At 35.9% G+C, this 12932-nt stretch overlaps 1 protein-coding gene across 11 annotated transcripts in view; it reads right to left on the reverse strand.

Annotated features, from left to right (window-relative positions):
- PPFIA2 (PTPRF interacting protein alpha 2) overlaps positions 1–12932 on the reverse strand; it is a 342104-nt gene that overhangs the window by 300495 nt on the left and 28677 nt on the right. For 6 of the 11 annotated variants that reach the window (XM_027679792.1, XM_027679791.1, XM_027679788.1 and 3 more), the window contains one exon: positions 455–514. The exons of the other annotated variants lie outside the window; for them this stretch is intronic. In XM_027679792.1, coding sequence (XP_027535593.1) covers positions 455–514 — 60 coding nt within the window. The remainder of the gene's footprint in view (positions 1–454; positions 515–12932) is intronic. 11 annotated transcript variants of the gene reach the window in all.

The following is a 12932-nucleotide window of genomic DNA, read 5'->3' on the forward strand; positions in this document are numbered from 1 at the left end:
TTAAACTCCCATTGTTAAGCAAATTCCTACTGTATATACAAAAGTTTAAACTTATTTACCATTGCTTTATGAAATCCTGTTTTGTGCTATAAACAATACCTCTTTCTAATATAAGATATAAAAAAATTCAATTACAGAGGAGGGGAAAAAAGGAAGAGAAAGTGACATCTGATAAAATTATGAATCTACCAAGCACTGATAGGTACAAAAAGGATCAATGCAGTTTCCACTTCTTAATTAAACATACACCTGAAGAATAAGATGTAGATCAAGAATTTCTGCACAACTGTAGTTTGCAACTGCAGAGAAGGACAGCTATTTCTTTTAAAATCCACATTGGTAGCATTGAAATCAGCACAGGCCAGTAGAGCAAAACATATTGCTCTCATATGTATATGATCATCCCTCACATCCCCTTTAGAAGGCAGAACACTGGATGAAACCAAATTCCTACCTGTGAGCCAAGATGCACATAGGCGACTCGGATGTCCGCTTCTGGGTTTGTCAGTGAAATCTATAGTCAAGGAGGGGTAGGAGGAGAAGAATGAAAAGCCAGAGTATAATACAGCTGCATTAATTACTTCATCTTCAGTGCAGTTTGCACTGCTTTTATCTTACAGCAGCCATGAAGCGCCACTGCTCATTCTGCACTTCCATTGTTAATCTACAGTTTTAAGACTGAAAGGACCCACACATTAGTTCAGAGTTAACCTGACTAGAGTGGAATGGACTATTGGGTCAGAAGTTCTCTCAATGGCATTACAAACATTGACTGATCCTGTCACCTTCCAAATCTGTTACTCATTCAGCAGCAAAGTCCTATAATGAAGCATTAAAAAGTTCTAGATTAAATGAAATCAAGCCTGAACAGTGAAGAGTGGGAGGCCTTGTACTAGATGGCCTTTTCTGATCACCACCAGCACCTCCCTGCCTCCATCAGACTGAATTTCTAAGGTCTATCTGGTAGTCCTATCAGCACTGTACTAATACTTTTCCTATGACTAAAACACATTATCTTCTTTCATCTTGATGCAACATACTCACAATAATTTATCTTTATTATTTGTTTGGTAGCTCTGATCTAAATAGATCTACATCATAGTTCCCAGTTGTAGTCAACCTTGTTTCTACCTCGAGACAGAATCCAGTCATAACCTTCCGTACTAAGTTACCAAACTAGACATGGTTGGCATTTAAATAGAGGCTGGAGGAGAGTATTAATGTATATGAAATATATTGGCAGTTATCATTTTTATACCTTTTACAGGACTTGGTAAGCAAGATGGCAACAGGTATCCTTAGTCTCTTAGGCATTCATGATCTGCTTTCCTGTATGTCAGCATACATCACTCTAAAATTTTTACATAGAAAATTAGATTTCAGGGGTCATTGCACCTTCAAGATAAAAATTGCTAGGGATAGGAAGAAATGCTAAACAGAGCAACAGCATGAATGATAATTTGTGACGTGGTTAGAATGTGTTAAAGAAAAAGAACTTAGTAGGAAGTGAGGAAACTCATGCGCTTGTCAGAAACTGCTCAGCATTGAGTATTATGAACTTGCATATCCCAGAGCATCTCCCATGTAGCTTTTTGTTTCCAGCCAGCATATCAAGCTTGAATATGATTAAATATTTAATATTTGTACTCTATAGGACTTAAGAATCTATGCAAATATTATGTCAAAATATATTAATTTCAGAAGGGAACAGATGAACCATGTTGTAATTTGTGTCATTTCAGTGTTGCAAGGAAGCTGGAATAATTCTTCTTGTGTAAAAACACCAGTTGCTTCAACAAAAAAAATTGCACTTTTTTGTCATCTGTTTAGATGTTTTGGCCATGGTAATCTAAGTTCCACTGTTGACAGATAGACTTAGTGCTTCTAAACTACAGTGAAAACCAAGCTATATTTGAATGTGCAGAAGAAGGGAAATAGGGCACTCTATACTGCATGCCAAATAGAATGATAATCAGAACAGCTTCCATGTTAGAGAAGTAAAATTAAGCTGCATTCCAGTGACTAAAAACTTATCACAACTAGCATGTCTTAAGAGGTCAAAACTATCAGGCAATCTTAACAACATATACTGCCATCCACTTCCCCTTTAATAAGGTAAACTGGGAGGGGAGTACACCTCTAATCCCTCATGCAGTTCTGGGCCCCTCACTACAAGAAAGACACTGAGCTGCTGGAGTATGTCCTAAGTAACAATAGAACAAAAGAAAATGGCTTCATGTTGTGCCAGGGAAGTTTTAGGTTGGATATTAAAAAAAAAAATTCTTCACCAGAAGGATTGTGAAGCACTGGAAAAAGCTGCCCAGGGAAGTGGTCAAGTCTCCATCCCTCTAAGTGGTTAAAAGACATGTAGATGTGGTACTTACTGACGTGGTTTACTGGTGGACTTGGCAGTACTGGTTCAGTGGTTGGACTCTATGATCTTAACAGTCTGTTCCAGCCTGAATTATTCTATAACTTTATGATTCAATATATTTTCTTTATCCTTATGGCTTATTAATTTAAAACACTTTTTTTGTAGTTGTTGAGGATACATTAGCAATTCTTAATAACAAATTTTTTAGGTCTTTCTAAGTTCAAACCAAAAGTATCAGACTAACAATGGCTAATCTGATTTGCTTTTATTAAACTGAAGTTTTGATTTAATATTGACAGCCATGGCATACACAGCACAGTCTGCTCACCATTGTTCTTTTCTGCAGCCAAAGATCCTCCTATGAAAATAAATCTGTTGTGCTAGTAGGAATAAGAAGGTGACTAAAATACTATTATACTTGAGGAAGAACACAGTGTGCATTTCCTGATCCAAGTAGAAAAGACAGACATAACCAGGCTGTAATTAAATTTGTTCATAGCTGAATAGCTGTGTCCACAGTAATTTTGATCAGGGACAGAATTTAAGATACTGCTTTGCATAGAGGTAACATATACATGGTCCTTGAAAAAACCCTCCCACAGTAAAAAAACAAACATAACAGAGAACAAGAGGATTCCAGACTAGTAAAAAGCCTCAGGTAAAATGCTATTTGTTTTGATTTTAAACACTATTGAGTGTCCTCAGACTACTGATATTTAAAAAACTTGTCATCCTAGAAAAGTTACCTTGCAGGAGCTGAGGAACAAATTACCATACCTTTAAGTCCAGTGTGGTTTTTTTGTTTGTTATTTGTTTTTATACTATTTTGTTAAAGTAAAGAAGACAGACAGTTGGAGACAATATGGATCAATTTCTTCTTGTTACAAATTTTGTGGATAGTGCATCACTAAAACAAGAATAGTTTAGACAAACTACATATCTCATTGCTTTAATGTAATAGAGAACGGGAAAAGAATGAAGGAATTTGTCATTGAAATAGACAATTTGCATTCCCCTGATCATGGAGATCTGACACTGTCTACGGTTGTGCAAGTGCACCTAATCTGTGCACAGAGAGGGTAAAACTACAACTTCATTTAGCCACCAAGCCTAAGACATGCTAGCCTCCTGTTTTCTTCTCACTGCCCCACCCCTCACAATGGGAGAAATTTCTTGGAGATGGGACTCTTTCCAAACATCCATTGCTACAGTCCTCCTCAGCAAAATGCTGCCTGCTTTAATAAGAATGGAACATACTGTATCCATTCACTGCAACCAGCAGGATACTGTGTGATTTTTAAAAATTTTAATGTATTAATGTAGGTTTGGAGGTAAAAGCATAAGCTGATGTAATTAAAAACAAACAAACAAATCCAAACAACAAACCAAAAACCAAGCAACACACCAAAAAACCCCAAATGACACAGTACACTGAGATTTCTAATTGTAAAAAAGTCCCAAAGGGAAATCAAAAGTGTTTTCAGAATTGCCTCATGTACCAAAAGGAAGATAAACAAAAAAAAGCAAAACCAAAAAAACAGGTAGGCATCTGACCTCCTGATAACACATCTGCATCACGTTGCCTAGCACTAACAATCTTTGTAGTGGTATGTTTCAGGAAGATAGCAAACGTGTCTTTCAGAGAGAAAGCTTCATTATCATAACAGCAGACTCCAATGCAAGTCAACAGAAACATCTTCAACTGTCTAGTTTTACATGGCTAAAACAAATTAATAAACTCAATGTCTCAAATGGAGAACTCTTGGAATTATCAGCCCATTACTTAGCACAATGAGGAAGCACAAGAAAAAGGTTGCCAAATCAAAGAGCTCTCTTCAACATTTCTTTAGGTTATTTTCATTGGATCCTTGCATACTACTTAGCATTGTTACAAACCTACAACTCAATTTTAGTATTTCTCTTCCCTTGTACTTTCGAAGTTCAACTTCTGTAACAATATACTAGGTGTGCATCAACCTACTACTTTCAGTGGCAGCATGTATGGTGTTGTCAAAAGACACATCACAGAACAACTTCAATATAAAAATCAAAATTTGCATCTCTTATGACCCACCCCTGAAGGTGAAGGTAATGGCAGTTCTTGTCAATACATCCCTTGGGGTGGATTAGAGCGATAAAGCACTGAGTGATTGGTGTTTTATAAATATATATATGTGGTTTATTTTAGAACAATTAGCAATAGAAAGGAGGTATGTGGCCATTATGGTTATTATTATCTATAGTAATATAACAATATAGAAGGATAAAGATACTAGGTAAGAAAATACATAAGGAAAAGAAAGAAAAAAAGAGAAAGAAAGGATAAGATAGCAGAGAGGAAAGATAATCCCCACCCACCCAGTGACAAGACTTGATTGTTGCAATTTAGATGTCTGTTGGTCAAAGTGATGGTCACGGTCTTGATCTGTCGGGACTGGGGGAAGCCCACGAAGCACAAAGTTCAATGGGTTGATATATGTTCAGGTTCAGGTGGGAATGCCCAGGTACCTCTCCTGTTACAGCACTGTGGATCATGTATAGTCCTTTGGCAGAAAGCCCCAGAAATGAGTCTGGGGCATTACAGGGGTCTTGGATGGTTTATGATCCTTTCTAAGACATGACCATTGTTTCTCACGCCAACTTAATTGAGCCAGCTATGCTCCGTCAGAAAGGATGAATACCTTCAGGCCCATGTGGGAATGCTCCAATACCTCCCCCGAGGGGAGATTTTATACCTGAGCCAATTCTGTAAGGGAGGACATTGTTTAAGGGAAGCAAGATAAAAAGCATTATCCCACATCCACAGGATCTGTTTATCAGCCTTCTCCCTTGTCTGGCTCAAAACCCAGCTTGTTACTAAACAAAGGTTAGTTTGTCATGGTCATCCTCGGTGGTGGGGGTGCACCTCCTCTGTTTTATGCAGATCAGAGGTTTCACCACCACACACAAAAACTCTCCTCCTCCCCTTCAGTTGGAAGGTGCAACCCTGGCCTCAGCAAAGCACTTGCTGCTTTTGTAGATGGCTGATTGTTTGAGTAATTAACCATTAACATTTCAGTCTCTCACAGCATCCCCCAACATTTCCATTATGAACTAGAGGAAAACTAACAGTGATTTAATTTTTTATTAGAAATACCATCCTAACTTCACCTCTTAAAGTTTTGTATAGCTATAGCCTAACCAGTAAGAAAAAGTCTTTTGATGAAACAGCTACTAAAAGTTGTTCTGGTGGTACATTTAACTGAATAAAAATTTCTACAACAAACAGATAAAATAAAATGTAACAAAATGACCATAACTTAAGTTTAAAGTTCTTGGTCTACATATCATATTAATCAAGTTTCTTACATTATTTCGTTTGTTAATATTAGATTTTTGTAGGAATAAGTTCAGACAACAATCTGTAGTGATTTTAAACGTAAATAACAGCTTCAAACAAATTTTCTCTCCCATTTCTACTCTGCATTTTCTATATCATCATACAAAGTAGTTTACTTCATGTAAAGGTCTTATCATAATAAAGTTAATTAATTGGATTGTAAAACTTAACGATGATACAGAATATAATAAACAGCTTCAGAGGGCATGACATATACTTAAAGAGAATAGAGTATAAAAGTGTAGAATCTGCATCAGCTACACAAGGACATTTGAGTGCTCATTGAATTATTTCCAGCGAACTTGATATTGAATATAGAGCAAATGTTTTTTTCTAGAAAAGCACTTGAAACTATGCATCAGTATGCAAAACTACTTCATTATTTTCAGAAATTTAATGTTAGCATAAAAATAAAACCAAAAGGCTTTAGCTTCTTCATTTGATACTAAACACTTATTTAAAATATTTAAAGAGGTGGCATTAAAAGAACCACGTATTTCTACAGGTTATTGGTAGCAGACAGCTGTCACTGCTTGGCACAAACCAAATATATTATGTCCAGACTTATGAGAAGAAGAATTAATGTCACTGAATATGTCCTTTTTGAAGAAACTAAAAATTAAAAGAGAGAGTAACAGGTTTTGAAAGTAATAAAAATTCAAGAGTGTGCAAGTATCCATAGTGTTATTATTAGATGCCAGGTTAAGAACAGTTCTACAACAGAACAGGAAAAGAAACAGACAGGCCCCTCCTGATACCACTTTTCTTTTTCTAATGAAATTCTTTTTGTGTGTAGAAGAAAGTAATATACTTCTGAATTTACTGCCACCTGTAGATAGCCTGCTGTTACAATTAGGCATGTTTTAAACCAACATAATGGAGTAAGATAACCCTACAGAAGCTATTCTGTCCAGTGATTCTGAACAGAAGCAACACTTCATCAAGATTTTGAATGACAAGTTAACACAAAGAATGGCAAGATATTGGTATAATCAATAAATCATGCAAAAAGGGAGTTGAAATTTAGTTATAGGTAATTTGTCTTCCCTAGGAAAGGACATAAGAAGTTCTCTCTGCAAATTAGAAGGTCACTTAAAAAACATTGACAGAACACAGATATAGATTCTTTTTGGCTTTATGGTAAGGAAGATCAGAACAAAAATAAAAGCTTTCAAATCACAGTGTTGTGAATTTGTACCTGAAAATCATGCCTAAGAGCTTTTATTAAAAAATTAGAGTGACTATAGTTAGATCAGCATGGAGCACTGTTAAATTAATCTAAGCTAATGAAAACATCAGCATTGCCATGAGAAAGCAAATTAGAGATGAAGCAGAGAGCATTAATGCAGGGAAGTAGTGAGGAAGAGAGTCTGCAGTATTAACTGTTGAGGCAGAAATGTGACAATACTACAACAGGACACTATCTCATCGCTTCATCACCCAGTAGATCACAAGGAACTCAACAGATTTCTAGCAACATCTTGCTGCTTTCATAGTAACACCACTCCTGATGTATTATGCAGACTTCAATAATCAGTCCCATAGGAGTCAGCAGGGAATTTTACTCTACAAATGGGATGAGAGCAGACACAACCATTTTACTACCACTCCCCCTTATTCCTCCTGCTACTTTCATGTAACTTCCTCAAAAAAAATTTCCTTCATGTGCTGTAGAATCCCACTTCAAAGCTCCTTTACCTGCAAGCAAACTGAGGGCAAAAACATCCTGTTAACAATGGAAACTATCTGATAACAGGCTCTTCCTGAAGAAGTAACCCAGTAGGTCAACTTCCTCCCTGACCCAAGAGCCAGCCCACCAAGCCTTTGCCTGCACACAGCTGTGTGCCTTGCTTTCTCCTTGCCAACTGGGTGCTGTCTCCAGCAACCACTTTGCCAGTGCCATCTGTTTCATGTCAGAGGGACAAGAAACTCACTAAGGTTTAGGTAGCCAGCCCTAATGTGCTTCTTCACCATTCCAGAACATGCCAAACAAGTGTTTGGGGGATGCAAGAAGTCTGTTTTCTAGATGTTAAAAAAAAATAAATAAAAAAGCTCTTGTGATTTTATTCCATTTCAGTTCTAACATTGGTTCTTTACTTCATCACCCACCATATTTTAATTAATACTAGTTAATTAATACTTCATGACATTAGTAGATACTGCTTTTCTTATGCAAAAGAACTTTCAAAGCAAAACATCAAAATTTTTATCTGCAATGGAGCGTATCTTACATCATGTACCAGAAGCAGTTTTCATAAAATGAAAAAAAAAAAAAAAGAACATTTAGACATGCATAATTTAAAGGAACCTGGAGATAACTGTGTCACACAGCTGTTGACATGGACTTAAAGCAATAAATTAACAATCTGAGAAAAAGTACACAATGAGGTTGAGAAAGAAACCAGTAATGTCAAATATCCCTCTGCTTACTTCTTGCTTGTCAGCTACTTCTGTATTCAGTTTTAAAATGAGTAAAATGTATCAAATCAGAAACATTTTCACTTCTCAAAAGAGCCAGGATAATAATATAAAATATATAAAATAACCAAACTATCAAAAATTACTTAATTGCCACAATCCTTCCTTTGAAACTAGACAATTTTGTGTCTCTGAAATAGGTCATGTTCCACAAACATTCCACAAACAAATAACATGAGGCTGAACACTTCATGAAGCTGCTGTTTCTATTGATACAGAGGCCCATGGGACTTGCTTTAAGCATATGTGAATTACAATGGGATGGCAGGAGCAGGGCTTGTGCATGAGCCATACTCTACTGCTTCCCCATACTCACACTGTTAAAAACGTGCTCTCAAAAGAAAAGCTTTATTTTATTAATAATGATACATAATTTATAACAGACAAACAAAAGGAGGAAATAGGGAAACTTGCATGTAGATTACCATTATAACACATTAATAAATTCAGGGCCCTGAAACCAAATTGGTTACAAAGCAACAGCAGAAAGAACCACTGACCCACAAAGGAATCATTTTGCTCATTAGGTTTTTTTAATATTTATGGTTTGTAATGCTATAAGTTATGCCTTTAAGTATCAGTGTGACTTGCTTTCAGTTTGCTTGCTACTTTTACTGTCCTCCCCGTCGGCATTTCTCATAGCCCTTCTGCTTCATAGCGTAACAACTAATGTTTGATTTTGTGCCATTTACTGATGGGCCATACTTTTGCAAAATCTCACTTTTCACAGAAGCCTTACCTTGCCTTTTTGAACAACCCACATCATTTTTATTCAGAACTTTAGAGTACAGATTTTTATGATTTTAAGTAAATGATGAAATGTAAGACAACCTTTTGGAAAGAAGTTCAGATTCATTTTTGCTACCCACAATGTATCAGTAAACAAAGAAGCAATTGCATGCCCATCCTTATTTTCACTCATATAGCTGCTAAGATACTGCATTTCATTATTACACAAAATTTTCTATGAAATTCTTTTCAACAGAACATTTGTATTATAGGAGTTTTTTCCATTACTTTCAAGACTAAATAAATTACTTTTATTCACATGCAGGTTAACCTTCCCATTCTAATTAGACACAAAAATAATTATTTTTTTTCATGACCACACAGTATCCATGTGCATATTAAATTTTACCATCATCACACTTCTTGTTTACCTTTTCCAATGTTATCAGCATTACCATACCACAGAATGCCCACTGAAGTTAGAGTTTCTAATGGAAAAAAATCATATTTCATACTATATTACATATTTCACCATTGACTTCAAATTTCATTTGTTACTTCAAAACAGACATTCCATTTCAGCTGTAGTCTTTACGTTTTTATTTTCAGCACTTGAGAATGTATGATGTTATTTTGCATCCTTTCATTTTAAGTAAATTGTCTACATTAAGGCCTTCTTACCTATATGTCCGGTTTACAACTTCATTTGACATAACTTCAAATTATTACATCTTCGTCCTACCTTCCTGATATTTTGGAGCAAGATGCTTTTAACTGCAATGTAAATTTTATTGAGAAAAACTTGAAAAAGGATGAAGACTTCATTTGCAACAAGATGCAGTTCAATTTAAAAAATAGGAATCCATCAAATTCCTTGATAAGTTTTCTTACTATCTCACCAGTGATGTATTGTCATGGTCAACTATACTCAAAGACTCTTACCTCATGTCTAAATTTGCCTTACATCAATTTATAGGTCTTGTTAGGAGACGAATGAGCACATTAGAAAGTAGAAATGTTATCCCTGTAAATATGTTTTTCAGATTAAGGTTATTCTCAATTTGCCTAAGAAATTATTTTTTTTTAAATATCCTTTTAGCATCTAAAGTACAGATAATTTCAATAGATTTGAGACTGAGAGACATCTTATTAACAGACTACCAATTTTGGAATAGATAATTTAAAATATCTCAAAATACTTTTTGACACATTTTACATCAGCATGTTACATCTGACTTAGCAACTTCAGTTCCCCATCCTACTCTAGAAAAAAAGGTTAACTGGAGGTGCCATTTTAAGATTTTGTTGTCCTGTGTTCTGGTTGACTTTGGTGACCATATCCAGCCTTTAAGAAGCTGGTAATGTGTTTCATAAATTAGATTATCTGTTCAGATATTATAACACTCAACTAACAGTTACTCTAAGCCTAAATCTATACTTCAAAAGCTTTTTAGAAAAACATTCTTTCACCAGAGCTCTATAATGGTAACAGTCCAATTAGAGTGCTTCTGTGGCAACCATACACATATATATCATGAGAAGTACTTACATATTCCTGATACAAGACTTCTCCCTCTAGGAAGAAGGAAGACTTACTGAAGACTTTTTCATTAGTGATGAAGTAAATTAAGTTTGTTGGTTGTTTTGTTGTGTTGTTGTTTTTTTTTTTCTTTTTAGTTGGTTCTATAATTTCATACAAATATTATTACAAGCCAAAAAAACCCAGAAAAACAAATTCAGATGATACTACTCCCAATTTACTTTACATGCAACTGCATTCCTTTGGTGAGGCTCACACAGGATAAGTGACCTAAACTACAAGCAAAGTCATTACTACAGAAAAGAACAACTTATTTTTGAAATAAATCCACTCAGAAGAAAGACGACAGAGTGCAAATCTACATATATTTGCATAACTCTGCCTAGAAGAGATGAACAGCTAGCATCATGTACTGTGCTCTTTCTGTGACCTCTTGTACACAATTCAGCATCAGTTTTGAGCAGCCTGAGAAGCCAAAAAATACATACATTCTCAGCCAATTAATACTTCATTGGCCAGCCTGTAGGCAATAAAAAATAACATATGGTATGCTGTAAACCTACATTTATACCAGGCTTGTATTTTTTAGCATTAAAGCAATGATGTAAAATTATAGGGTTTTAATTTCTCCCAAAATACACAATGACTAGATGAGAATCATGGTTCCTTTTGTGAGAACTTGCTGCAGTGTAGGCTGCTGGCTGCAGAAACTGCAGCTGCTGGCCACTCTGAACCAATTACTGGCACAGTAAGGAGCACTTACCTAAAGCCAGTGGAAAGGAAATTTGAGGTACAGGGAAGACTGGAGGTTTGGATAACCACTCTGGTTGTATTTAACAGTAAATATGAAGCTTAATATCTTTGAGGTATCAAAGGCAGTTTGATAAAAAGATACTTTTAAGGATCTGAGTAATTTTTTTAAAGTCAGGGAAAGTTAATAGGGATGCTGCAGATGCCCCAAAGAAAGAGGGCAATCTGTCCCACCAGGACACAAAGTCGCCCTCCTAATATATGCCCATCTGACTGCTGTTATGTGGAGCAGCAAAGACCGTATAAGCCTGCTAACTAGGTTAATCACCCAGCCTCTCGAGTCTTTTAACTTATACCTGTTTTCCCATTTATATTTGGAAGCTGAAAATGAAAGGGATATCAACAATCTACTGCGTTAAAAATATCTTTAACAGTACTATAGAATTTGTTTTAACAATCTCCTAGAAATTATTCAGAACTACGCAACAATTAAAATGCATGAGATTACTGCTTAATAGCATCCTGTACCTTTGCAACTTTAAATTAGCTAGACAATCTTCACAAATATAATCACTGAACTTTTAACTGAATTTTTTATTAATTTCCAGAAGTGACACTTTTATAATTAGGGCTGTCACATTAAGACTGTATGCCACCAACCTAAAATGCCTTGAAAGGAAGGGCGATCATTTTAAAGTGTTAAAGTACACATTAAACATCATTTATAAGGATAATAGTACTGTGTTTTTCCTCATAAGGATTTTCTTCTTCCTTATTATATGAAGTGCCCTTTATTCTGTATGTTAGACAAACACTAAAACCCTGACGTAATGATTTTAAAAATCATAGATGGTTTATAAACCTAAGTTCATTATATCTCTTCAGTCAACCAAATGAAGTATCTCTGTTATAATGAAAGAATACGTTCAGATTATCAAGCTCTAAACCACTGGATAAGATCATCTGTGACAAAGTTGACGAGAATATTAATGACTAATTTTTATCCCATGTGAGGGAATTTCAAGACATTTCAGTTGAGAAGTATTTTTGTTTTAAAATCTCAATGAGAAGTGTCATCCTTAAGAAATCTCAGTTATAACCTAATTGGGCATTGACAATAAGACACACTGCAGTGGGTGAGCAATTGGCTCATGGGTCATGCACAGAGGGTAACAGTGAATGGGGTGACATCAGAATGGTGACCTGTCACTAGTAGGGTTCCTCAGGGCTCCATCTTAGGCCCTGTGCTCTTCAACATCTTCATAAATGAGTTGGATGCAGGACTGGAAGGGATACCAAGCAAGTTTGTAGATGACACAAAACTGGGAGGAGCTGTTGACTCCCTTGAAGGCAGGGAGACCCTGCAGAGAGACCTCAACAAATTAGAGGACTGGGTGATGCCTTAAGCCCATAATGGTTTTCTTATTTTTCTACCTTATGAGTTTTATAGGTAATAGAAGTAGATTTTAGAAACCCTCCTTTCTCCCTCCTCCCCTTAGTACCCCTTAGTTTATACATTCCTTAAGCCTCTCACCCCATTCCATACTCCCCATATCACCCCATCCCTGTATCCAGTAGAAGATGTTTAGTGTCTTAGTCAAGGCAAGCCTGTCTTGTTTGGAGAACGCTTGTTATCTTGGCCTAAACCGCAGGACAGAGTCAAGGAACTGGGTGACTCTGCT

Source organism: Neopelma chrysocephalum, unplaced genomic scaffold (genome assembly GCF_003984885.1).
Source record: "Neopelma chrysocephalum unplaced genomic scaffold, ASM398488v2 Primary Assembly neopelma1_59, whole genome shotgun sequence".
NCBI classification, from domain to species: Eukaryota; Metazoa; Chordata; class Aves; order Passeriformes; family Pipridae; genus Neopelma; species Neopelma chrysocephalum.